This window comes from Heteronotia binoei, chromosome 13 (genome assembly GCF_032191835.1).
Source record: "Heteronotia binoei isolate CCM8104 ecotype False Entrance Well chromosome 13, APGP_CSIRO_Hbin_v1, whole genome shotgun sequence".
NCBI lineage: Eukaryota > Metazoa > Chordata > Lepidosauria > Squamata > Gekkonidae > Heteronotia > Heteronotia binoei.
The window spans coordinates 24,716,340-24,744,298 of NC_083235.1; the positions used below are offsets into that span (position 1 = coordinate 24,716,340).

At 47.1% G+C, this 27,959-nt stretch overlaps 1 protein-coding gene across 6 annotated transcripts in view; it reads left to right on the forward strand.

Moving 5' to 3' along the window:
- LRP1 (LDL receptor related protein 1) overlaps positions 1 to 27,959 on the forward strand; it is a 518,071-nt gene that overhangs the window by 477,585 nt on the left and 12,527 nt on the right. For all 6 annotated transcript variants that reach the window (XM_060252267.1, XM_060252262.1, XM_060252264.1 and 3 more), the window contains 15 exons: positions 1,701 to 1,833; positions 3,091 to 3,210; positions 4,934 to 5,056; positions 6,512 to 6,655; positions 7,266 to 7,400; positions 7,807 to 7,926; positions 11,194 to 11,462; positions 11,821 to 11,999; positions 12,357 to 12,463; positions 13,289 to 13,405; positions 15,168 to 15,344; positions 19,168 to 19,308; positions 22,117 to 22,290; positions 24,330 to 24,491; positions 26,808 to 26,982. In XM_060252267.1, the coding sequence (XP_060108250.1) occupies positions 1,701 to 1,833; positions 3,091 to 3,210; positions 4,934 to 5,056; positions 6,512 to 6,655; positions 7,266 to 7,400; positions 7,807 to 7,926; positions 11,194 to 11,462; positions 11,821 to 11,999; positions 12,357 to 12,463; positions 13,289 to 13,405; positions 15,168 to 15,344; positions 19,168 to 19,308; positions 22,117 to 22,290; positions 24,330 to 24,491; positions 26,808 to 26,982 (2,276 nt within the window). The remainder of the gene's footprint in view (positions 1 to 1,700; positions 1,834 to 3,090; positions 3,211 to 4,933; positions 5,057 to 6,511; positions 6,656 to 7,265; positions 7,401 to 7,806; positions 7,927 to 11,193; positions 11,463 to 11,820; positions 12,000 to 12,356; positions 12,464 to 13,288; positions 13,406 to 15,167; positions 15,345 to 19,167; positions 19,309 to 22,116; positions 22,291 to 24,329; positions 24,492 to 26,807; positions 26,983 to 27,959) is intronic.

The following is a 27,959-nucleotide window of genomic DNA, read 5'->3' on the forward strand; positions in this document are numbered from 1 at the left end:
TGTGACACAGAGTGTTGGACTGGATGGGCCATTGGCCTGATCCAACATGGCTGTTCTTATGTTCTTAAGCTAAGATCATGGACTTAGACTGGCGTACCCATGTTAAGCTGCCGTATACTGAATCAGACTACTGGTCCAGTATTGTCTACTCAGTCTGGCAGCAGCTTTCCAGAATTTCAGGCTAATGTTTTTCACATCACCTGGTCCTTTTTAACCGGAGGTGCTGGGGATTTGAACCTTCTGTTTGCAAAGCAGAGGCTGTTTCACTGAGCCACAGTTCCTCACAGGCGCATCATCTGCATAGGATTGCTTTCATAAAGAAAGGCAGAACTAGGACCTGACATATTAACCTTAAAAGTGACCTGCTGACCGACAAAACATTTAGCCATTGGGAGCGGCTTGCGCATAGGTAGCAAGGGTTAGCTTTTGTGTGCCATTAAGATTGTGTGTCTCCCAATCAAATCTCACACAATTGGTCAGCTGTGGTTTCTTTAATTAATTAAAAATGCAAATATGTAGAAAGAGTACATGTGAAGAAAAAGGACTACTTTTGTTTTTGAAATAATGCATGAACCCTTTGTGGCAGACGCCAATTTAAAAGAAGCACTCCCTCCTGCATGAGGAGAGAGAAAGAGAGAATGCCTCTATCCAAGAGGGCTTCTACTACCTGCGGTGTTGTGAAGTATTTGCATTAAAGAATTTTTCTAAAAAAATAATCCGCTGCTGATGGACAGGGAGGGACCCTTTTTAGCCAACAGTGCAATCCTGAGCAGAGTTACACCCTTCTAAATTCATTTATAATCAGTGGCCTCGAAATGGAACAACACTGTTTAGGATGGAGGCACAAAAGCTTTTAGCATAGGGGAGAGGTATTTGTGAAGTTCCTGCATTGTGCAGGGGGTTGGGTTAGATTACCCTGGAGGTCCCTTCCAACTCTGTTTCTATGATTCTGTGATAGAATTAAAGTGACTGAATTGTTGTAGCACTACTAATTTGTAATGTCACCAGGTATTGATTTACTTGCTGCATGTCAGGCATTATGACAGGTTGGAGCAGACACCTTATTTTGCAGTGAGGTCACTCCATTTCCTTCCTCTCCTGTGCCTGCTGCTGAATCCAGGGTCGGGTTTGCTCCTACCATAGAGTGCTCCCCCTCTCCCCAGAAATGAATGAATGACATTAACTTACGTGGAAGAAAGTGAAGTTATGTGGTTGAGGACATTGAAAGGGTGAGGTCAGATCTTCCTGCTGCCCCTGATGAGCCCAGTGTGAGAGACCAGGAGCACTTCCCACCACCACACGGCTTCTGACGTGTTCTTCAGCGTTTGAGTTCTTTATCCAAGTATTATTCAGCAGGAGAAAGGAAGCAGGCTAGAGTTGGAAACACAGTGTGCTTCACTTCATAAAAACTGCTAGGAGTCATGGGAAACTTCCTGCCCTGATGGAATACTCTCATCTATTTGCATAGCCCCTCCTTAGATTGCAGGGCAGGGGGGCTGGGTCTCATTAACATACGACAAACTGTTGGAAACCAGGAACTTGCATTTTATGTATATGGAACTTGGAATAGCCTTCAGCCCTTACTGCATTGTAAGAACACCACGAGGATAATTGTCTTACTGCTGCATAATCTTGCTTAGTCTTTCTGACCTTCCAAAGAAGGGCTTGGTGACCATGTTTCCTTCCTTCACTCCCTGCAGAAAGAATGCAAGCCACGCTGCGATCACGACCAGTTCCATTGCAGGAACGGTCACTGCATTCCCCTACGATGGCGCTGCGATGCCGATGCCGACTGCATGGACGGCAGCGACGAGGAGAACTGCAGCACCAGGGGTAAAGCATGGCTTCACAGCTCCCTCTTCCCTGAGAGACAGTCATAATAATCTTGTTACGCTGCAGCCTGTAACACTCAGTGCCAAGGCAACCATCACAAAGGCGGAACTGGAGGGATGATGTCTGTATGTGCTCCCATCAGTGACGGTGCAGGGGTACTCTGAATCTCCTCTGAAAGAACCTTTGGGAACAATACTGGGATATTTGGGTTATACAGCAGAGCAGCCCTCAGATTCAGTGGGAGCTCACAGGAGCACAGCTCCTGAACCTTTCTGAGAGTTCCACCTCTTCCTTCTGAGAATTCCACCTCCTTGTCCATTGAATAGTAGGTGCAGCTGCATAACAATCCCTGGATGAGCTCCACCACCTATTTTTCTTCAAAACAAGCCCTGCAGCAGAGTATGCCCAATCACAGAAGCATGATACTGAGTGTAGTAAATAAATCTCATAAGCAGTATATTCCAAAAAGTGACACATTTATTCAAGTCGATTCAGTTCACATTGAGGTTACAGTGCAGGGCCTTTTTTGCAGCAGGAACTCCTTTGTGTATTAGGCCACAGCCTCCTGATGCAGCCAATCCTTCAAGAGCTTACAGTAGGCCCTGTAAGCTCTTGGAGGATTGGCTACATCAGGAGGGCATGGCCTAATATGCAAAGAAGTTCCCACTACAAAAAAAGCCCTGAGTGAAAGGATAGAGAGAAGCCTATCAAGTATTTTCCCTATCACGTGGCCAGCTAAATCCGGCATCATGTATGTAGAAGGAGGAGGGCTGTAGAGACATGTGACTCCATGAATTGCCATGGGAAGAAATAGGAAGAACAAAAGACACTTAGAGAGACAAGAGGGGTCAAAGGGCAGTATCCAGGTTAAGACAAAGAGAGACATCCCATTCAAGAAGATATGCACTTATGATGTAGCACCCCCAGAGTCCAGGCATGTTGAGTTGCTGACTCCAACAGACAGGTTTACCTGTAGGGGACTATTGGTAGGACCCACTGTTGATGACAGTCCTCTGGCTTCATGGTTCAAATACAGGCAGGGGTCGTTTTGTAGAAAAATAGGTGGTGGAGCTCATTCAGGGATTGTTATGCAGTTGCACCTACTATTCAATGGACAAGGTAGGTAAGTGTGGAGGAGGAGGAGGGGGAACCCTCAGAAAGGTTCAGGAGCTGTGCTCCTGTGAGCTTCTGCTGAATTCAAGGTCTGAATAGAGGTAACCTTTGGACTGACCCACTGGTATGTTTCCCACTGTGCAGTGAGGACCTGCCCTCTGGATGAGTTCCAGTGCAACAACACCTTGTGCAAGCCACTGGCCTGGAAATGCGACGGGGAGGACGACTGTGGTGATAACTCCGACGAGAATCCCGAGGAATGCTGTGAGTGTCCCCAGCTTCTTGGAAAATTCACCCCACTCCAGCCTCCCACTTCCCTTCCCCATCTCTCTGAGGGCTCAGAAGGCTGAAAGCTTACGTGTTCTCCAGTACCGTGGCTTGGTATCTAAGTAGGCTTCACTTCTGTGTCACCCAGCCAGGGCTTAGGGCCCTCTTCCCACCCGGTCTGCTTTAAAGGGGGTGGAGGGAGATAGGTTGATTCCCAAGGCTTCCTAGAGCTGGAATTCAGAGGCCTAGAAGTCTTGGGGGAAGAGTGGGGTGCCTTTAACTTTGGAGGGAAATGAAATGTAGGGGAAGGTAGATTTAGGGATAATCACCAAACAGAGACCAGTTTTGTGAGAGGAGGGAAGGGGGGAGATTGTTGCAAATTATATGAAGATTGCAGGTTTTAAAAACTGACAGGCAATAACACCATCTTTCATAGATCACTTAAGTTGGAGGAAAGTTCCTTTGTTTGAAGGAGGCCTTCCAACTTGGCTGAGAGGAGAGGTGGAATTAGGGTTGCCAGACCCCCTGTAGGGAATGCCCTGCCCATGCTTCTAGTTTCCTACCACTGCCCAGAGTGGCAGCAGGAGAGCCAAAAAAAGGTTGTCAGGCCAATGGCATGACTTCACTTCCAGGGGAAACAGAAGCAACATCCATCTTCTCTAGGAATTGCCAAAAATTGTGGTTTTACCATAGAATTTCTGGCAATTCCTTGAGAGGCATAACATCAATTCCATATTTTCCCCAGAGTGCTATCATGCTGTCACTGATGGCTGCCCCCCATGTCTCTGCCCCTTCCCCTCCCAGTCTGGCAACCATAAGCAGGATACTTCACATGCAGCTTTCTCTAATTTGAAGTAATTCTCCCCTGGTAGTCTAAAAAGCCATTAATATACTTTCAGATTTTGAAAGATAATCTCTAGTCAACCGGTCATGGCATGCAAATTTGCATCTCTGAATTAAGCAGTCGCCTATCCTTAGATCCCATTTATTTTTTGGTGGCCAGCCATTAAATTCTGTTATATTTAATATTTGTGATTTATTATTCCTACCTGCTTCCATGTTTATAAAGCCAAGAACACATTCTGCTCTACAGATAAGCATGTTAGGATTAATTGAAGGGAGCATTTTCCCACATCCTCCACTTGCAGCTACTGGAATGGCCTTGGGTCAGCTATAGCTCTCACAGGAGTTGTCCTTGAAAGGGCAGCTGCTGTAAGAGCTCTCTCAGCCCCACCTACCTCACAGGGTGTCTGTTGTTCAGGGGGAAAGGTAAAGGATACTGTGACTGCTCTGAGACGCTGAGATTCAGAGTATAGGGCGGGATATAAATCCAATATCATCACCAACAACAACATGTAGCTCTCCAGAACTGAGAAGGTAAAGGACGGCTTCACACCACATGCACTAGATCCACATTGGTTGATGAAGCTCATGATACATGCAATGGGAAAAAACAGAGACCATGAGCACCCAAAGGAAAACAGCTGGCATTCTGGGATTGCCTGGTTCTCTAGCCAGCATCCTCTTTTGCAGACTCCCCTCTATTTAGTGGCTCCAGGGGAGGGATCCAGCATTGAAATGGGGTGCCAAAGATGGATGGGGGGGAGAACAGGTTCAACACCCCCCCATCTTCCTGTAGGTCACAGTTAGCCATTTGCATTTCCATGTCTCTGTGGCTCCCCCTTCCACTCTGACCATATATTTCTGTTTGCCGGTGCAGTGAAATTCCACTGTCCCCCCAATAGACCGTTCCGCTGCAAAAACGACCGCGTTTGCCTCTGGATTGGTCGCCAGTGTGACGGTATCGACAACTGTGGCGACGGCACCGATGAGCTGTATTGTGGTGAGTGTCTTCATCCTCCTCACTCCCTGGAGGCAGCCGGAATCTTTGCAAATCTTCTGACCAGCAGATCAAGACATTTCTGCTCTCCAAGGGTGGAATTCTAGCAGGATCCCCTTTTCATATTAGGCCGCACCCCCTGATGTAGCCAGTCCTCCAAAGAGCTTACAAAAAAGAGCCGTGTAAGCTCTTGGAGGATTGGCTACATCAGAGGTTAATGGCCTAACACGCAAAGGAGCTCCTGCTAGAATTCCACCCCTGCAGCTCTCCTAGGTGTTTTAGCCACCCCCACCCCACTCCAACACACAGTGTTTAAAATTGCACCACACCTGCTTTATGTATTCTATGATGACTAGTTTTCTCACTCTTGTACTTTTCTTGTAGTACTCTTGTACTAGCTAGTACTCTTGTACTAGCTTATATGTTTGGGTGGTTTGCATCTTTTTAAAAAAGATATTTCCTTTTTCGGTGTGATACTGTCTGTTGGCACCCTTATCTGCGTAGCCGAGGCTAACCTGATCTTGTCAGATCTTAGAAGCTAAACAGGGTTGCCCTGGCTAGTATTTGGATGGGAGACCTCCGAGGAATACCAGGACTGAGACATAGAGGCAGGCAACGGCAAACCACCTCTGTCTGTTAGTCTCTTGCCTTGAAAACCCTGTGGGGTCAGCATCAGCTGTGACTTGACAGCAGTTTCCACCACCAAGAGGAGCCGATCCATTGAATTTCTGTGCATTCCAATTTCTCTTTTCTTTGGTCTTTGCGTGGCATGGTCATGGCAACTGTGCAGAGCATCGATTGGGAAACTTTTAGAGCTGACTTTTAGGCATGGAAATCCTTTCCCCTCAGAGACGCAGTGTCAGTTGCTCATGCATTAAGGGAGAGAACTCACATACCGATTCCCCACTATCCTTATGCCACTCTCATGCTCATTTCTCTGCGGGGCTTCCGTTGGATTTCACACTATCAGTCCCAGGGCTGCAACTTGCTTTGCCTTTTTCATGCGGCATACAGAAACTGGTTCTTGTTTGCTGTGCGAAAGAGGCGGAGTGAGTTGCAGCCTCGGGGCAGCTTGTGTGAAATCCGATAGAAGCCTCGCTGAGGAGAGTGAGAGCAAGGTAAGGATAGTGGGAAATGAGTCAGAGTTTCTCAGTTCTCTTTAATTTATTGCACTTGGTGTTATTTTTTTTTTTCCTTCATTGGTAGGAGGCAAGTTTAGAGCAGTAAATCATTCAGAAAAGCAACAGGAAGACTCCTTATTAAGGCTAACTCAGCTGCCCACTGTGCTTGAATGATACATTTGTAGTTGTCGCCAAGATGTGCTGTTTTCCAGATGTTCTGTATTCTGCTCTTTTTTGCGGGGGAGGGGAACTAAATGAGTACCCGGCTGAGTACCCGGTTCTTGAACTTTGCAGCCGAGTCCCCATGTTTCTCACTGTTGTCTCTGCAACCACACAGAGTCACCCACTAGCAGGCCCAGGAGCTGCAGCCATGAGAAGAATGAATTCCTCTGCGACAACGGGAAATGCATTGGGGCTGAACTGCGCTGCAACTTCTTTGATGACTGCGGGGACGGTTCCGATGAGGACCTTTGCTTGCCAGGTGAAGGAATTAGGCATGGAAATCCTTTCCCCTCAGAGACACAGCATCAGCAGACATGCGTCAAGGGAGAGCACTCACAGCTTTTCAGTTCTCTTAAGTTCATTGCACCAATTTGGTGTAGTGGTTAAGTGTGCGGACTCTTATCTGGTAGAACCAGGTTTGATTCCCCACTCCTCCACTTGCAGCTGCTGGAATGGCCTTGGGTCAGCCATAGCTATCGCAGTTGTTGTTCTTGAAAGGGCAGCTGCTGTGAGAGCTCTCTCAGCCCCACCCACCTCACAGGGTGTCTGTTGTGGGGAAAGAAGATATAGGAGATTGTAAGCCGCTCAGAGTCTCTGATTCAGAGAGAAGGGCAGAATATAAATCTGCAGTCGTCTTCTTCTTCTCCCTGAAGTACCAATTGCCCCGGAAAGCAGAAAAGCTGCTGGTCGGCCGAAGGGGGGAGGAAATTGGTAGTGGGAAGGGGAATATCACAAGCTGGGCTCGATGAATGATATGGGGCAATAGGCAGATGAGATCCTTGCTTCCCACCCACTTCTCAGCTGTTCCCCTACCTCTCCAATTGGTGCTGCGCAGTGCTGGATTGTCCATTACCGTTTTCTGCTTGCAGATCTCAAGACGTACGGCTGTCACAACAACGTGACCATGTGCGGCGATGAAGCCAAATGCATGCAGACCCCCTCAGCTGTGTACTGCACCTGCCGCAGTGGCTTCCAGAAAGTGGCAGACAAGAATTCTTGCCAAGGTACTGAGTCCCAAGAGAAGGGCGCCATCAAAACCAGATCTTAGCCCGTCACTGTGACCATGCAGCAAAGCTACCTGGAAAAGAAAAACACACTGCAAAACAACCAGTGAGAGTTAGATGAGGGAACAAGGCAAAAAACATCTTTCTCAGAGTTCACCAGGCACGTTTAGAGATGTACGGAAGGTCTGCTGGGAAATTTTACTAGTCTAATGCTGAGAGTTAGTTCTGGCAATTCTCAGGTTTTGCTGTAGAAAGTTTAGCCCAAGATCTAGCAGGACAGAAGAAAAACTGATTGTTGATACAAGCCAGGTTTTACAAAACCACTTCTGCACCTCTAAAAATGTACAGTCCACAGACTTTTGAGATTTGCATGACAATACTCTTTTCTGTTTTCTTCCCTGCACAGATATCAATGAATGCCTGAACTTTGGGGTTTGCTCTCAGCTCTGTAACAACACCAAAGGGTCATACATGTGTACCTGTGCCAAGAACTTCATGAGAACCCATCATATGTGCAAGGCAGAAGGTACCAGCCGTGTGTCTAGGAGGACTCTTATTTCAGAAACAAATGCCATGTGTGTGTGTGTTTATAAACTTGTGGTCAGAGCTTTTTTTTGTAGAAAAAGCCCAGCAGGAACTCATTTGCATATTAGGTCACGCCCCTGATGTCACCATTGTTTCACACAGGGCTTTTTTGTTTTTGTTTTCGTTTTAAAAGCCCAGCAGGAGCTCATTTGCATATAAGGCCACACGCTTTGATGCCAAGCCAGCCAGAACTGTGTTCCTGTGCATTCCTGCTAAAAAACCCAAAAAAAACCAACCCCCCCTGGCTTGTGGCATTTGAGAGACAAAGGTGGGACAGCAGTGCTTGGCATAATACACAGCTTCCTTGGCATGGGAGCACCTTCAAGCCAGAATCCTATCAGGTGGTCTTGTAGAAAAAGGAATTGCAGCTGACTCAGTCAGGGCTGAAGTTGAGCTAACATGAGAGCCAGTTTGGTGTAGTGGTTAAGTACGTGGACTCTTATCTGGGAGAACCAGGTTTGATTCCCCACTCCTCCACTTGCAGCTGCTGAATGGTCTTGGGTCAGCCATAGCTCTTGCAGAGTTGTCCTTGAAAGGGCAGCTTCTAGGAGAGCTCTCTCAGCCCCACCTACCTCACAGGGTGTCTGTTGCGGGGGTGGGAGGAAGGTACAGGAGATTGTCAGCCACTCTGAGATTCGGAGTAGAGGGCAGGATATAAATCCAATATCACCATCTTCTTCTAAGGTCCTGGCTAGGTGGAGTGATCTGTTTCCTGTTCATGGGAGCCAGAAGGCACACAATTTTGCCATGGACAAAGCTGTTTAGTGGATTGATTTCAGTGAAAGAGGGAGTAAAGCACATGTTAAAACTCTATTAATTAACTTTGATTCTCTTGTATTCAGTGATTTTATTTCCTTTCTATCAAAGAACTAAAGAAGTGCCTTGCTGGATTTAGATCACTAGTCCATCTAGTCTAGCATCTAGTCCAACAACTGAGACGTGATATGATCACCATCTTCAAGTACTTTAAGGGCTGTCACATAGAAGATGGTGCAGAATTGTTTTCTGTTGCCTCAGAAGGTCAGAGCAGAACCAACAGACTGAAATTAAATTGAAAGAGTATACAGCTAAACATTAGGAAAAACTTCCTGACAGAACAGTTCCTCAGTGGAACAGGCTTCCTCAGGATATGGTGGGCTCTCCTTCCTTGGAGGTTTATAAACAGAGGCTATATGGTCATCTGACAGCAACACTGACTCTGTAAATTAGGTAGATGTTGAGAAGGAAGGCAGGAAGAGGGTGGGGGGAGGTATTTGTGAAGTTCCTGCATTGTGCTGGGGGTTGGACTAGATGACCCTGGAGGCCCCTTACAACTCTATGATCTTGTCACACAGAGTGGCCATTCAGTCCCTCTGGTGGTCCAACAACAGAGTACAGAGGTTGAGGCCTCCCCTGATGTTGCCTCCTGGCTCTGGGATTCTGAAGCTTAGTGCCTCTGAATGCGGAGGTTCCTCTCAGTCACCATGGCTTGTAGCCACTGGTAAATCTATCCTCCATGAATCTGTCTAATCCCTTTTTAAACCACAACAAAGATAAAACTTTCCATGTTAAAACACAATTCTGAGTATGCAATGAATATATAGTATCAAAATACAGAAAGAGTATCAGCAATATACAAGGTATCAGTCATGCAAAAAGTTAAAACCTCATAAGTTCCACAATGCTCCTACTGTCCTTATGCGGCAGAAAGCCACTATTATTATATTCCAGTGCAATATTTGAGAAAAATATGGACCTTTTCCTCAAATATTGCGCTGGAATATAATATAGTGGCTTTGTGCCATATAAGGACAGTAGGAGCATTGTGGAACTTATGAGGTTTTAACTTTTTGCATGACTGATACCTTGTGTATTGTTGATACTCTTTTTGTGTTTTGATACTATATATTCATTACATACTCAGAATTGTGTTTTAACGCTGAGAGTTTTATCTTTGTTGTGGTTTAGCATCTCCTCCATGGTCCCGGCAATACTGTGACGTAATCCTCTTTTAAAGCTGTCTGTGCCTGTGGTTACCACTACATCCTCGGCAGCGAATTCCACCTTTAATCTAATTGTATACACATTGGTCAAATTCTTAAAACTGCAGGCAGTTGCTCACTAAATATGGCTATATGGCATGCACTTCAGCTCCCCATTCCCCATCTGTGTTAATTTGGCCTGGAGAATTAGGAATTAATTATTCATGCACTTTTTTGCATGAGTGGTCTGTACCATGTGTGGTCTGTACCATTCATGTCTATACCATTGGTCTGTACCATGCGTGGTCTGTACCATTCATGCACTTTTTTGCATGCATGGTCCCTGCATGTGTTTTCCTATAAGAATTCTAGCTGTAGACTACAATACAAGGAAGCATACATTCTGCTGGGGCTTCCTCCCTATGGATCACTCATGAAGCTTCTTGTCTTCCTGACTGGGGGTCGACTGAGGGGTGACATGATCGAAGTTTACAAGATTATGCACGGGATAGAGAAGGTAAAGAAAGAAGTACTTTTCTCCCTTTCTCACACTACGAGAACTCGTGGGCACTCAAGGAAATTGCTGAGCAGTTGGGTTAGAACGGATAAAAGGAAGCACTTTTCACCCAAAGGGTGATTAACACATGGAATTCACTGCCATGGGAGGTGGTGGTGGCTGTAAGCATAGACAGCTTCAAGAGAGGATTGGCTAAACATATGGAGCAGAGATCCATCAGTGGCTATTAGCCACAGTGTATTGTTGGAGCTTTCTGTCTGGGGCAAGTGATGCTCTGTATTTCTGGCGCTTGGGAGGGGCAACAGGGTGAGGGCTTCTGGTGTTCTGGCCCCACTAATGGATCTCCTGATGACATCTGATTTTTTGGTCACTGAGTGTTGAACTGGATGAGCCATTGGCCTGATCCAACATGGCTTCTCTTATGCTCTTATCGGACTCCAACCAGTGTACAAGGCCTTACATATACAAAAACTTGTTTTTAGATGTGTGGGTGCATTGACATAAGGATGCAGAGTAAATGCCATGGGATATGAATGTGAGGTGGTCAGAATTTTCTGCAGCAGTAGCCATCGTTGCCTATGTTACTGTATGGCTTCCCATCTTCAGCAAGCTGAACCAGTTTACTCCCACTTCCACCCTGTTGACTGCATTGTCACAAAGATCTTTTTTTGTTTTGTTTGATGAGGGGTTCCGATGGGTCCATTCAAGTGTTCTTCCTCCTCCTTTCTAGGGCCCGAACACCAGATCCTTTACATTGCTGATGACAACAAGATCCGCAGCATGTACCCCTTCAACCCCAACTCAGCCTATGAGCCTGCCTTCCAAGGGGATGAGAACGTCCGCATTGCTGCCATGGATGTCTACGTCAAGGGGAACAAGATCTACTGGACCAATTGGCACACGGGGCGCATCTCCTGCCGCGAGCTCCCATCCTCTGCTGGCTCCAGCGCCTCCAATCGGAACCGACGGCAGATAGATGGCGGCGTCACCCACCTGAACGTAAGTGACCAGGAATACCTCAACAAACTTGGTTGAGTAACCGCCGGGGTTGGGGAATAAAGGCCAGGCCCAGAAATATAGTTGGAAAGAGGGTTTGACAGAACTCTTGGTCAGCGTTTCCTCTTAGCTGAGTTAGTGCGAGCTAGCTCACGGTTTTTTAACCTCCAGCTCACACATTTTTGTCTTCGCTCAGGAAAAATGGCCCCAGAGCAAACTAATTTATACAGTAGTAGCTCACAACTTTAATGCCAGTCGCTCACAAAGTAGAACTTTGCTCACGAGACTCTATAGTTTAGAGGGAGTATTGCTCTTGGTGCTCATTTCACTTCCTGTCACACACCCCTCCCCCCACGCACAGATATCCGGACTGAAGATGCCACGAGGTATTGCCATCGATTGGGTGGCTGGGAACATCTACTGGACAGACTCGGGTCGCGATGTCATCGAAGTGGCACAGATGAAGGGCGAGAACCGGAAAACGCTGATCTCAGGCATGATTGATGAGCCTCACGCCATTGTGGTAGACCCGCTTCGAGGGTAAGGCTGGTCCTTGAGAGCCAGTTTGGTGTAGTGGTTAAGTGCGCGGACTCTTATCTGGGAGAACCGGGTTTAATTCCCCACTCCTTCACTTGCAGCTGCTGGAATGGCTTTTGGTTAGCCATAGCTCTGGCAGAGGTTGTCCTTGAAAGGGCAGCTGCTGTGAGAGCCTTCACAGCCCCACCCACCTCACAGGGAGTCTGTTGTGGGGGGAGAAGATATAGGAGATTGTAAGCCGCTCTGAGTCTCTGATTCAGAGAGAAGGGCAGGGTAAAAATCTGCAATTCTTAATTCTTCTCATGTGCCATCTCTCCAGACTCCCAGGGTGGTCTCACTAAACTTCTTTCTCCTTTACAGTACTATGTACTGGTCAGACTGGGGAAACCACCCCAAGATTGAGACAGCAGCAATGGATGGGACCCTGAGGGAGACGCTCGTACAGGACAATATCCAGTGGCCGACAGGTAAGGACCCAGATGCGTGGGGTTTTGGTTTCAACTGCTTTATGCTAAACAGCCAAATCAGTTACTGTAAGCCATGCCCGGGACTACCTTTGTCCTGTACTGAAGCCACAAGAGATTTTTTTTCTGAAGGTGTTTCCTTCCACTGTATCTGTCTAGCCCAGTATCCAACAGTAAATCTCTGGGATATCTAGCACAGACGGGTAATTCTTAGCTAATTCTTCCCCCAAGAATTTAATTTAATTTAATTTGCGACTTATACCCCGCCCTATCCCAGAAGGCGGGCTCAGGGTGGCTTACAACATTAAAACATTGCAATAACAATAAATAAAGCCTATCCAATTAAACACAACAGATTTAAACTATCTCATAAACATAATACATAAATAGAGGGTCATAACTCCAACAGTAATACAGCCAGAGGCCACAGTTCAGCAGTTGGCCCGACTTCAGCTAGTTAACAGCACAGCTTCAGGTCATTGACAGCACTTAAGGTTGTAACTCAGATCCTTGATCCAACTCAAGCACATGGATAATGAAGTGCTGGGGGAAGGTTTCAGAGGACGCCCAGAAGATTAAAAGCCTGCCAAGGAAAATGCCAAGGAGTGAGCCTGGGACCTACAAAATCAGCATATTATAATAGAAAGAGGGTCAAACGAAGACCTGGGGGGTGATGGTTTGAATTCCCACGCTGCTATGAATGCTTATGTCATGGTAGATGCATTCAAAGCCAGTATGCGGGAGGTGGGTAAGGTGTGCGATATTTTTAGAGCATATGCACTGTTAGCTGTTGAGACTCAGACATTGGGGACTGTGCTTTACTTGCAGGTCTGGCTGTTGATTACCACAACGAGCGTCTGTACTGGGCAGACGCCAAGCTCTCTGTGATCGGCAGCATCCGGCTCAATGGCACCGACCCAGTGGTAGCTATTGACAGCAAGAAAGGTAAAAAAAAAAAAAAGGCCTTTGGGTTTGGAGGAAAGGATAGATAGCGGGTAGTCTGTTTGTGCCCAGCTCTGAAAGGGTTGTCCCTTCCTGCCCAAGGTCCAAAGTGTTGCTGTTGATAAATCAGCAACTCACACCAAACCGGATAGATCCAAGTGGGCAGCCGTGTTGGTCTGAAGCAGTTGAGCAAAGCAGGAGTCAAGTGGCACCTTTAAGACCAACAAAGTTTTATTCAGAACGTAAGCTTTCATGTGCTTAAAAGCACACTTCTTCAGACAAGGATCTGATCCCCTTGTCTGAAGAAGTGTGCTTTTAGCACACGAAAGCTTACGTTCTGAATAAAACTTTGTTGGTCTTAAAGGTGCCACTTGACTCCTGCTTTGTTCATACCAAACCATTTGACATTCTTAAGAACAGGGATATAAAAAATGATCCTTCAATGTGTTGCCGTTTCTTCCTAGAATAGGAAGGGTAGTAGGCATTCCTTTACTTCCCTCGTACTACTGGTTATACATGGGGGAAAATTGCTACCTAGATTAGGAAGGCTGAGAATTTTTATCATGCACATGGTCCCCAGGAAAAACTTACCTTGATCATACTTCTTTGGTTACATGCAAGGCAAGTTCCTGATTATATTGCCTTGATGGTTTTTGTCAGAATTCACCTTGAGCACTATGCCAGCCAGCTTGGTGTCTGCGAAGTAACTGACCGCATTATGGGCCATGTTGCACCATCCATCAATAACAAGTAACATATATAAAGATGATGATACTGCATTTATATCCTGCCCTCTACTCCAAATCTCAGAGTCTCAGAGTGGCTCACAATCTCCTTTATCATCTTCCCCCACAACAGACACCCTGTGACGTGGGTGGGGCTGAGAGGGCTCTCACAGGAGCTGCCCTTTCAAGGACAACCTCTGTCAGAGCTATGGCTGACCCAAGGCTATTCCAGCAGCTGCAAGTGGAGGAGTGGGGAATCAAACCCGGTTCTCCCACATAAGAGTCCATACACTTAATCACTATACCAAACTGGCTCTTACGTACTGTTTAAACTTGACCAAATCTTCTCAACTGCTGGAGGAAAGGCACTCATTCCACCCGGATTGTAACCGATACATGAAAACATCAGACTTGTCAACCACAGAATTGCTTTACATTTTATCACCTCTTTGTATCTGCATTATTGGAAGCATCCTTTAAAGGACCAATAGTGGATACCCTGCTTTTTGCACCTAAGCAGTCATTGATCCGCTGTTTATGAAGTAACTGCAAGAACTGCTTGCAAGATTAGCTAGGTTCATGGGCAGACATCAAAGGCACAAAATGACTTCTAAGAAGCAAGTCTCAACTCAACACCCTCCCCCCCCCACCAGTTGCGTGCTGTTTAACAGTTGGAGGCAGCAGTGACTGGTGGAGAGGCAGGAGCAGCAGTTATTAGAAAGCAACCTAATTGTGCACATGGACACAGCTGAATTTGTTTAGACACAACTGAATAGCTCAGCACACTGTCAGCTTCCTGATCCAAGCAATGAACTGGTATGGATGCAGTCAAATACCCTGTTCTTGCAGAATATCTGGATATCTCCTTAGCTGCTGGCAACTGGGACCATCACTTTTTCCCTTGTTTTTTTTTTTTTCAAAGGTGAAAAAGAGCAGATCTGGCTGAATTCAAGCTCCTTCTGCTTTCCCAAGCAATGTGAACATGAGCAGTGCACAGTGTGCTCAGTTGCTAACTCCAGTTCCATCCTCTTTTCCCCCAGGGTTAAGCCATCCTTTCAGCATTGACATCTTTGAGGATTACATCTATGGTGTCACCTACATCAACAACCGTATCTTTAAGATTCACAAGTTTGGCCATGGGACTGTCACTGATCTGACAGCAGGGCTCAACCACGCCACTGACGTGGTGCTCTACCACCAGTACAAGCAGCCGGATGGTTAGTAATGCATCTTGGGTCACCTGGACTTCATAATAAAAGGTAGCAAAAGCAGTGGGGACAGGTATACTTATGGACCTGAACTTTCCAACAGCACAAACAGCATGCTGTGTTTTCAGGATCTAGGTGTCAAATATGTGGCCCATGGACCGGAGCAGGCCCTTATCAGGCCCACGAGCAACTCGTTGTCTGCTTCCTTCTGTGTCACAGATTGCTTTGTCAGGCTTGCTCAATCACACAGAAGCTACATAGCAAAGTCTCTAATTTCTCCATTGGCTGAGCCTCCTCCCTTGGGGAGAAGGAGGGAGAGCTTGCTTTACCAGGCTCTCTCAATAGCACCACAGAGCTATTGAGCCAAGCCTCTCTTCCTTCCTTTGGCTGAGGCTCCTTCCACTCCTAATCCTCTGGGGAGGGAGGGAAAGAGCCAGAGCTTCCTTTGCTCAGTTCCCTCAATCCCATGGAAGAGATAGAAAGAAAGCACCTTTAAGACCAATGAAGTTTTATTCAAAGTATGCGCTTTTTGCCTTGTCTACATAGAGAGAGAACATGACTCTTTTAATTGATAAATAACTAGGAGGGGAAAAAACCACAGTTGTGTGCTTCATTACATTTTATTACACACATGGCCCAGCCTGACAAGGTCTCCTTTATGTCAGATCCAGCCCTCGTAGCAAATAAGTTTCACCCCTGATCTAAACCAATAAGTTCTAATAAGTTGCTTGGAGACCAGGATTCATTTGAAGAAGGATGCTGACAAACTGGAAAGGAATCAGAGGTGAGTGACAAAAGAATTTAGACCACGGGTGGCCAAACTGACTCAGGAGCCAGATGTGGCTCCTTCACACACATTGTGTGGCTCTCAAAGTCCCCACTACCCCATCAGCCAGCTTGGAGAAGGCATTTCTCTCTTTAAACCACTTCTCCAAGCCAGGCCAGATGGCAGCTTGGAGAATGCATTTAAAGTTAAAGTTGCTTTCTTTTCACCTCCCCTCCCCCATCTTCCTTCCTCAAATATCTGACATTCATGGGTTGCGGCTCTCAAACATCCGATGTTCATTCTATGCGGCTCTTACGTTAAGTAAGTTTGGCCACCCCTGATTTAGACCATTTGTCATGAAATGAAGGGCTTCCAAAAAAGAAGATGGAGGGAGTTTTCAGATTGCACTCATCACACTGACCGACAAGAGGCCATGCCGAAGGTAGATTCAGGAGAACAGTTAGTTAAGCAATGTCCTGACCAAGACCTAGTCTTGTACGGGACTTACCCTTAATGGCAGTGGGGAAGCCACATGCCATTTTGTCAGGTATGCTGGGAGGGTCCTCTTAGTTAAGGAGACAATGGAAGGGAAGAGAGAATTAAAGTGGTGCTAAATATAGAGCTGTGGAACAGGGGTAGCTGGAACGCTTGATGAATGAGGCGATGATGGTCACAGGCACAGAAGAGCTTTGAAAGGGGGCTAGATGGATTCATGGAGGACAGGTCTGTCAGTGGCTATTAGCCATGAGTAACTGGCTGGCCACTCCAGAGAAACTGGTTGGCCACTATGTGATACAGCATTGGTCCCCAACCTCCGGGCTGTGGACCGGGACCAGTCTGTGGCATGTTGGCAGCAGGGCCGCGCAGCCTTGCCCACCCCCCGCAGCAATGCACAGCCTCGCCACCCCACCCGCCCCTGCAGCGCCTCCTCCTCCCTCCTTTTGTACAAGTTTAAGGCCGGGAAAGGCGGTGGTGAAGCGCCCAGGAAGGAAGTGGAAAGGAGGTAAAGGCAGTGCAGCTTTTTCAGCCGCGGTTTCCCCACTGCTCAGCTGATCGACGGGGGAAGGGGTAGGCCTTTAAAGAGCCGGAGAGGTGCTACACCGCCACCTTTCCCAGCCTTAAGCTTGTACAAATGGAGGAGGGAGGAGGTGCCGTGGCGGGGGGGGGCAGGGAGGAGGAGACATCGCAGGGGGGTGGGGAGGAGGAGGTGCTGCAGAGGGGGGGAGGTGCTGCAGGGAGAGGCCAAATTCGGCGCCCCCACCCTGCCGGCCTTGGGGCCACAGTGGGCAGGCTAGCCCTGGGGCCGGTGCCTGGGGCCGATAAGGTTGGGGACCACTGTGATACAGGATGCTGGACTAGATGGACTACTGGTCTGATCCGGCAGCACTGTTCTTATGTCCTTAAGGCAGGTAGGTCTTCCACCAGAGCTTCCCCTTCAATGAGCAAGGCTGTATATACAGAGCAAGTAGGAGGAGTGACCCAGGCGGCATCCCCTCCATCAGCAGAGAATGAACTGCCAGAAAAGAATATAGAATCTCTCTGTCAGGAATGTTTCAGGCATCCAGTCATTTGGGCTACATAAGCCAGTGGGTTTCTTCCATCAGCATGCATGTCTAGTTATGGTTTTAGATCCAAGTGGGCAGCCATGTTGGTCTGAAGCAGTTGAACAAAGCAGGAGTCAAGTGCACCTTTAAGAGCAGCCAAGTTTTATTCAGAACGTAAGCTTTCGTGTGCTTAAAAGCACACTTCTTCAGACGAGGGGATCAGGTACAGTGGGCTGAAATACATGCAGTTTGTTGATTAAGAGGGCAAACTGATACAGAGCTGGGATCACACGGTGGAACAGTGTGGCAGTTTAGAAGGCCATTTGGTCTGGATAGCCATAAAAGGTAATAAAAGTTGCCTGCCAATTGGTGTTTCTGCAAATCTAGGTAAATTAGAAAAGGACATGTATTTCCTTGTTGTTGTCTACCTAATTTACTTCTCAGCCATTCTCAATTTCATGATTTTTGGGGTTGGAAGGGCCATCTTGCCACACCAGACTTACAGCAACCCAGTTGGGTTTTCAAAGCAAGAGATGTTCAGAGGTGGTTTGCCATTGCCTGCCTCTGCATAACAACCCTGGACTTCTTTAGTTGTCTCCTATCCAAGAAGTAGCCAGAGCCAACCCTGCTTAGCTTCCAAGATCTGATGAGACCAGGCTAGCCTGAGCCACCCAGGTCACAGCTAGTGAACTGGGTCAGAGCTAGCCGAATGTTCACCATCCAAGTGGAGAAGTCAGTTCAGGCATGACATTGGGTAGGCATAAAATCCTTTCTAGGAATTGTGGACTGTTTGTAAGTCTTTGTTTGTACAGAAGGTTGAGCAAGAAGTATTTTCTCCCTTTCTCACAATACAAGAACTCGTGGGCATTCAATGAAATTGCTGAGCAGTTGAGTTAGAACTGGTAAAAGGAAGTACTTCTTCACCCAAAGGGTGATTAACATGTGGAATTCACTGCCACAGGAGGTGGTGGCAGCTACAAGCATAGACAGCTTCAAGAGGGGATTGGATAAAAATATGGAGCAGAGGTCCATCAGTGGCTATTAGCTACAGCTTATTATTGGAACTCTCTGTTTGGGGCAGTGATGCTCTGTATTCTGGTGCTTGGGGGGGAGGCGCAGTGGAAGGACTGGTGGACCTCTTGATGGCACTTGGGTTTTTTGGCCACTGTGTGACACAGAGTGTTGGACTGGATGGCCATTGGCCTGATCCAACATGGCTTCTCTTATGTTCTTATGTTAAGTCATTACATGTTCTCTGCTGTTAAAGAGGATGTGAGAGCTTCGTAGGAAAGAACATGAGGTCAGAGGAGACTCTTGGCCAGGGAATTACAGGCTGGATAGCAAAGGGACCATTCCACAAACAAAGATGGGAAGTGAACAGTCCCTCCTTGGAAATGCAAGCTGGACATCCCTGCCGCCCCCTGGCTTCCTTCATGGGCTACAGCTCTGCTATGGTACTGTAGGGACCGAATGTTCCTAGGCTTTGCTCCAGTCCTCACTCCTTGGTGTCTTTCCTTTCCAGTGGCCAACCCATGCGACCGAAAGAAGTGTGAATGGCTCTGTCTCCTGAGTCCCAGTGGCCCTGTGTGTACCTGTCCCAACAGCAGGCGGCTGGACAACGGCACGTGTGTGCTCATCCCCACACCGACTCTTTCACCTGTTGGTACGTGCATCCTGCTTCCCACCTGCACAGAAAATCCTTACACTTCTACTCAGGGGTAGAATTCCTGCAGGAGCTCATTTGCATAATAGACAATACACCCCTGATGTAGCCAATCCTCCAAGAGCTCACAAAAAAGAGCCTTGTAAGCTCTTGGAGGATTGTCTACATCAGGGGTTTGTGGCCTAATATGCAAAGGAGCTCCTGCTAGAATTCCACCCCTGCTTCCTCTCGAGCAAGGGCGCTCAGACTGAAGCACGTTTCGGTGGGCAACACAACCCACAGAGTAGAGATCCCTAGTCGAAAAGTCCTGCCACTTCATGTTAAATACACGCATTCGCGTGCACTGACGTGTAATTTTGTGTAGAGTCTTTCTTGCAGATCTGACAGGCCCCAAAGGCTCATATTTACAGAATTTACCATAACCAGTTGGATTATTATACGATAGCATTTATTGTATATAACCACAGGACATTACAATTGTTCACAAGATGATAGAACATAAATATTATTTAAAGCTGCCATCAACCCTATCACAGACATTTGCTTAAATTCTGTGGTTTGGATCTAGCCTCTGCTTAGAGGTGGGCTTATTACCCAGAAGTAATTGCAGCATTCACATTGTGGAGGAGGTTGACTGAAGGGAAACTCCATGTTCAGAGACCAGAAACCTCTGAATCCTAGTGCCAGGAGGCAGTATCAGGAAGGCCTTGGCCTCTCTGCCCTGGTTTTGGAGCTCCAGAGGAACTGGTTGGCCACTGTGTGAGACAAAATGCTGGACTCGATGGACCACTGGTCTGGTCCAGCAGGGCTCTTCTTATGAGAGGAAGGCCTCAGCCTCTATGCCCTGCTGTTGGCCCTCCAGAGGAACTGGTTGGCCACTGTGTGGGACAGGATGCTGGACTAGATGGACCACTGGTCTGGTCCAGCAAGGCTCTTCTTATGAGGGGAAGGCCTCAGCCTTTCTGCCCTGTTGTTGGCCCTCCAGAGGAACTGGTTGGCCACTGTGTGAGACAGGATGCTGGACTACATGACTACTGCTCTGATCCAGCAGAGCTCTTCCTATGTTCTTATAAATACCTCAGTGCTGTGTCTTACTTTAGGCCTTCCAAGGGAATTGGTTGGCCTCTGTGTGAAACACGGTGCTGGACCAGATAGACCACTGGTCTGACCCCAGCAAGGCTGTTCTTGTTGTTATAATAGCGGTTAAAACTTTAGATCTTAGATTTATTTGCATCTTTATTTATGCTGCCTTTCTGCCTTGGACTGAGGCATCCAAGGTGGTTAACAAGCTATAAAGTACAGTCATAAAAATGTTTAAAGGTATTTAAAAATCAAGCTAGCAAGAAATGCAGCAATTAAAACATTTATTTATCTAATTCAAAGGGTAGTTAAATTTTCAGTCAGCTCTGGAAGGCCTGAAAGGATGGCACCTGTCTTGGGGGGAGATTCCATCACTTGAGGGGGGCAGGGACAGCAGCCAAGAAAGCTGCCCCCCCCCAAAAGTCCTCACCATCCTAACTTCAGTTAACACAGGTTTCCTGCAAGAAAGCCTCATCTGCAGTCTGATGCCTATGGAAATGGTCCTTTGCAGGGGTAATTTTGTAGAAAAGGTGCCGGTGCTCATTACCACAACTCGTTCGCATAACTCATTTGCCTATGCCACACACCCCTGACATCACCAGAAGGTGAACTAAATTATATCGGCTCAGCATCTACCTTAAAATGCTTCTTGAATTTTCATTGTCATAATAAAACCTTACTCCCATCCGATGTTCCCTCTAAGCTGCAGAGTTTTGTGAGCAAAAATTCTACTTTGTGAGCTACTGGCATTAAAGTTGTGAGCTACTGCATAGATTAGTGTGCTCTGGGGTCATCCTTCCTGAGCGAAGACAAAAAGGTGTGAGCTGGAGGCTAAAAATCTGTGAGCTAGCTCATGCTAACTCAACTTAGAAGGAACATCCCATCGTACTTTTTCAATTACTTTCTGCTATGTGGCCACAGTGGCATGATGAAGATTTCCATCTGTCTGCTTTATATGTTTTGGTTATTTTCTCATTGTTTGTGGGGAAAATGTTAGAAAGTTTGTCCGATCCTAGAGTTCAGCAAAATTCTCACAGGGGGGTTGAACTATGGAGCCTAGAAGCAAGGGGTTTTTTGGGGAGGGGGTGCGGTTAAGAAAGAAAGAACACAATAAAATTTAGATGTTCCGGAGCTCCACTCCTGTGAGCTCCTGCCCAAAATGAGGCCTGGTCTTTTGTATATTTGGCACCCAAGCCCATAGGGGACTTTAAATGCAAAAAACAGAATCTTGAACTGGTTGTGGAAATAAACTGGGAGCCCTGAACATTAGAAAGTAGTGACTTAATATGATTATTTTGGCTGGTCCCACTCAGTACTTTTGCAACTGTGTTTTAGCACTGGGTGAGGTTTCCAAATCATCTTCAAGGGCAGCCCCACTTATTGGCTGTTACAGTAGTCCAGCAAAGATATTACTGAGACATATTACCATGACTACGACCTGTTTTCTCCACAAATAGCCACAGCTGGCTAACCAGCTTAAGCCCATCACCGCAGAAAGAGGTTAGCATTGAGCCTCAGCATTCAACATCCCGAGCAATCTCTCTCCCTCCTATCTACCAAAAGATTATATGGCATTTCTGGTCTTTCAAGGTTCATATGATCCTTTGCACTATGAAATGTGTACAAGAAATCTGAGGTGCACATGCACACACACACACACTTCTTTAGATCTGGATGAGTGCCTTGGAATTGTGCCGTGAAACTCACTTTCTTTTCTGTCCTTTGTAGCTCCAGCCACTGACACTTGTGACCTGGTTTGTCTCAATGGCGGTAGCTGCTTCCTGAATGCCCGTAAACAGCCCAAATGTCGATGCCAGCCCCGCTACAATGGGGACAAATGCCAGTTTGACCAGTGCTCTAACTACTGTCAGAATGGGGGCACCTGTGCTGCTTCCATATCTGGTGAGTGGAGTGATGCGGAAAGACGGGTGAAATCAGGTGGGATGCACAGAGAAGTGGGGCATGGACGTGGCTTGGAAAGACCCATCACCACAGAAAGAGAAGGTAGCATTCTGCCTCAAGACCTTAGGGGTGGACTTCCCTGAGGCAGTGCCAATCCATTTTTGTTTCAAAGCTCTGACACAAAACCCATAGTTTTTGTGTCTCCTTAGATCTGATCTCAGAATCTAACGTGTCATCTGAGAACAGAGTTCAGAATTAACAAAAGAATGATTATTATTAAATTTGCGGATGATACTAAATTGGGAGGGGTTGCAAACACAGAAGTAGACAGAAACAGGATACAGGATGACCTTGACAGGCTGGAAAACTGAGCTAAAATCAATAAAATGAATTTTAACAGGGATAAATGTTAAGTTCTGCATTTAGGTAGGAAAAATCCAATGCATGGTTATAGGATTGGGGAGACTTGTCTTAGCAGTAGTTTGTGCGAAAAGGATCTAGGGGTCTTAGTGGATCATACGCTGAACATGAGTCAACAGTGTAATGCGGTGGCTAAAAAGGTAAATGCAATTTTGGGCTGTATCAACAAGTATAGTATCCAGATCACGTGATGTGATGGTATCGCTTTACTCTGCTCTGGTAAGACCTCACCGGGAGTATTGTGTTCAGTTTTGGGCACCATATTTTAAGAAGGATATAGACAAGCTTGAACGGGTCCAGAGGAGGGCGACGAAGATAGTGAGGGGTCTGGAGACCAAGTCCTATGAGGAAAGGTTGAAGGAGCTGGGGATGTTTAGCCTGGAGATGAGGCAGCTGAGAGGTGATATGATCACCATCTTCAAGTACTTGAAGGGCTGTCATATAGAGGATGGTGTGGAATTGTTTCTGTGGCCCTGGAAGGTAGGACCAGAACTAGTGGGTTGAAATTAAATCAAAAGTGTTTCTGGCTCAACATTAGGAAGAACTTCCTGACCGTTAGAGCGATTCCTCAGTGGAACAGGCTTCCTCGGGAGGTGGTGGGCTCTCCTTCCTTGGAGGTTTTTAAACAGAGGCTAGATGGCCATCTGACAGCAATGAAGATCCTGTGACTTTAGGGGGAAGTGTTTGTGAGTTTCCTGCATTGTGCAGGGGGTTGGACTAGATCTGGGGTGGGGAACAGTGGCTCTCCAGATGTTTTTTGCCTACAACTCCCATCACCCCCAGCCAGCATGGCCAATAGCTGGGGCTGATTGGGAGTTGTAGGCAAAAAACATCTGGAGAGCCACTGTTCCCCACCCCTGGACTAGATGACCCTAGAGGTCCCTTCCAACTCTATGATTCTATGATCTTAGGGCCCCCCAAAACACCAGCTAGGTACCAGAATTGAATTCCTTTCCATCCAGATTTCCTTTCAGACTTCCATCACCCAGAGTCATCTCAGACTTCCATCACCTCCAGGGTCATCTAGTGCAGCCCCCTGCACAATGCAGGGAATTCCCAAATACCTCCTCCCACACCCCCAGTGACTCCTGCTTCATGCCCAGAAGATGGCAACAGCAACAACATAAAAACCCTCCAGGATCTCTGGCTAAACTGGCCTGGAGAAAATTGCTTCCTGACCCCAAAGTGGCGACCAGCATTTCCCTGGTTGTATAAGAAAGAGCAAGAGAACGAAACACTGATGCACCCCTTCCTGCCCTCCTTCTCATGATCTGCCTGAGTTCACAGAATCAGCGTTGCTGTCAGATGGCCAATCTAGCCTCTGTTTGAAAACCTTCAATGAAGGAGAGCCCACCAGCTCCTGGGGAAGCCTGTTCCACGCATTTGCTATTTGTACTTCTAGTGAGCGTGGAAAGTGGTGAACAGGAAACGATTACCTGATTCCAAGGAAGAAATATTTCTATTAGGTATTGCTTTTCCTTGGAGGTCTCCTTTTTCTTCAGTGCGGCACCTTAGTGGCCACGAGGGCTGAACAAGCCGTAGACCTCTGTACAAAACAAAACCACTCCTGTTGGCTCAGCCCTGCTAACTACTTCTGTTCTCTCCCTTGCCTGCATTAGGGGTGCCAACTTGCCGCTGCCCCAACGGCTACACCGGCTCCCAGTGCAACAAGCAGTTGTGCACAGACTACTGCCTCAACAACGGCACCTGCTCCGTCAACCAGGGCAACCAGCCCAACTGCCGCTGCCCTGTTGAGTTCATCGGTGACAAGTGCCAATACCGTAAGTGCCTGTCCGTGCTTGTGCCTGCAAGGGTCTGGAGGAGTATCCAATGGGGCTTCATCTTTGTGCCAGCATTCAATTCTGGCCACTGCAGGAAGACCCACAAGGAAGCATTTGACCAACAGTTGGTCTGAGTGGGTCATGTGACAATCCCTGGCCATTTTGAGAGCCAGTCTGGTTAAGTGTGCGGACTCTTATCTGGGAGAATGAGGTTTGATTCCCCACTCCTCCACTTGCAGCTGCTGGGAAGGACCTTGGGTCAGCCATAGCTCTCGCAGAGTTGTCCTTGAAAGGGCAGCTGCTGTAAGAGCTCTCTCAGCCCCACCTACCTCACAGGGTGTCTGTTGTGGGGGAGGAATGTAAAAGAGATTGTGACTGCTCTGAGACTCTGAGTAAAGGGCGGGATATAAATCCAATATCTTCTTCTAAAGACTGCCAGATCAGAGCCACTCAGTGGTCTGAGAAACCTCAGTGGCAGAGCCTCTGCTTGGTATTCAGAAAGTCCTAGGTTCAGTCCCCGGCCTCTCTAGTTAAAGCTCCTGGCAGTAGGTGAAGTGAAAGACCTCTGCCGGAGAACCTGGAGAGCTGCTGCCAGTCTAAGTAGACAATACTGACTGTGATGGACCAAGGTTCTGATCGAGTCTAAGGCAGCTTCCTTTTCTGTTGCTGTCTCCAGACCTGTTGCCTCCTTTTTGGCCTTGCCTGCCTTCACCTGTATCCTACAACAAAGATAAAACTCTCCGTGTTAAAACACAGTTCTGACTGTGTAATGATTATATAGTATCAAAATACAAAAAGAGTGTCATCTCTACAAAACAAATCATTCATGCAGAAAGTTAAAACCTCATTAGTTCCACAATGCTACTACTGTCCTTATATGACACAAAGCCACTGTATTACATTCCAGTGCTATATTGGAGAAAAGCTCCAACAGAGAACCGGTCTGCTTAGCAAGCCATTTTGGATCTCTAATCCTTCTTCTGGGGACCAATCTTGTATATTATGTGTGATTTTCTAGGTCCAGTAGTGCCAGAAATTATACAGTCATCATCCTTGTCAATCCAGAATTCCTAGCTTTCTCTGATTTTCACGCATAATAGCGGGAACGCCATAGTTAATACATTCCTTGTCAATAAAACAGGCGTTTTGTCTCCGCATTTCTCTAGAGCATGAGAAGAGAGCATGTGCATGGCTTTGCACCTTCCCATCTGACAGAGGGAGCTTTGACTCCTCCCCCCCCCCAATTCTGTTTTTGTTTTCATTTTAAATTTAGAACAATTTTCAATGCACAGCTCAGAGCCCAGAAATGTTGGCCTGTCTGCTGCTCCTGGACTCAAATTTGTGTATTGTACTACAGACTCTTGTACTTCAGCTATGCTCTGAACCTAGCACTTTTTTGTTACTAAAATCACTTAAAAAACAGATTTGAGTAAAATATCAGATTTGAGGGGGATGGTGGTTAGATCCAAGAGAGTTAGCTCGAAGAACCTCCACATCCTGAGGCACTCAGCCTCTGAATCCCAGAGCCAGGAGGCAACATCAGGGGAAGGCCTCGGCCTCTCTGCCCTGTTGGTCCATCTAGCCCAGTATCCTGTCTCACTTAGTGGCCAATCAGTTCCCTGGATGGCCAGCAACAGAGCATCCAGGGAACTGGCTGGTCTCTGTGTGAGACTGGATGCTGGACTAGATGGACCGCGGGTCTGATCCAGCAGGGCTCTTCTGATGTTCTTAGTGTCAAACATGTGGCCCAAGGGCTGAATCAGGCCCCCAAGCAACTGGCTCTTGTCTGCTTCCTTCTCCCTCTCTCTTGCTTGCTTCTGCATCTCAGCTTGCTTTACAAGGCTTGCTCCATTGCACAGGAGCTACAGAGCAGAACCTTTGATTTTCTCCATTGGTTGAGGCTCCTCTCCCTGCGGAAGGAAGGAAAGAACCAGAGCTTCCTTTGCCCAGTTCCCTGGATCCCATGAGAGAAATACAAAGAAAGCACCTTTAAGACCAACAAGTGCTAATGTTTTAAGTTTTTTTAAAAAACAACACCACTTTACTCGTGTTTGTCTGTGTCCTTTAAAAGTTTATCTCTGCTACCTAGTCTTAAATAGGTGCACACATGGCCCAGCCTGACATAGCCTGGCCCGGTCTGACATGGTCTCATTTATGTCATAACAAATGCCTTTGACACTCCTGTTTTAGGAGATGCTTGAGGCCACTGGGATCAAGGGTCACAGGAGAGTGGCTGATTGCTAGAACAATGCATACTGTTGAGTCCTTGGTCCTCATCCTGTGCCACACCCCCTCTCTCTCTCCCCTGCTCTACAGGCCAGTGCTTTAACTACTGTGAGAATAATGGCATCTGCCAGCTGACAGTCTCTGGAACCCGCCAGTGTCGCTGCCTGCCGAATTACTACGGGGACCGCTGCCAGCATAACAAGTGTGACCGCTGCCTCAAGGGCAACTGCTCCATCAACAAGCAGAGCGGCAACGTCACCTGCACGTACGTGCCCAACGCCGGCATCAGGGCTGGGCTGGTGCTGAATGGGTGGATGGGTCAAGGGTGCTTTGGGCTTCTTGAGCCAGGCAGACATTGAGGAGGGACAGCTTAAGATGTGGCATGGGGGAACTGGTGAGTGACTGGGAGGAAAAGGAGTAGACACTGAAGAGGAGCAGCAGAGGGCTGCTTAGGGTATAGCTGGCTTTGGCGGTGAGAATGCTGGACACACAGCCAAGATTTCCGTATGGCTCCTTCCCGTCAGCTGTTCAGCAAAGTAAATCGGACAGCTGCTCTTTGTCAAGGAACTTTGTCAGTGGTTGGCCTTGCTGTGTTACAGGGGTCCCCAAACTTTGAGCCTGTAGTCACCTTTGGAATTCTGACACAGGTCAATGTGAACAATCACAAAATGGCTGCCACAGGAGGCAGTTTGGTGTAGTGATTAAGTGCGCAGACTCTTGTCCAGGAAAACCGGGTTTGATTCCCCTCTCCTCCACATGCATCTACTTGTGTGGCCTTGGGTCAGCCACAAGTTCTCACAACAATAACAAATACTGGAACTACGGGAGTAACAAATCCGTAATATCAAGTAAACTCATGGTGCTAGCAAATTATTATGTCTATTAAATAGTATACAATTCTGTGTTATCTGTGTTATCAAAAAGCTGTTGTGTAAAATATTGAGGTGTTTATAAAACTGTAAAGAATTGTGTATTATTTAATAGACATCATTTGCTAGCATGGTGAGTTTACTTGATATTACGGACAAGTTCTCACAAAGCTGTTCCTCTCAAGAGCAGTTTCTGTCAGAGCTCTCTTAGCCCCACCTACCTTACAAGGTGTCTGTTGTGAGATGGGGAAGGGAAAGGAGACTGTAAACCACTTTGAGACTCCTTCAGGTAGTGAAGGACGGGGTATAAATCCAATCTCCTCCTCCTCTTCTGCTTTCTTCTTCTGTGTCAGGAAACAAGGTTATGGATAAT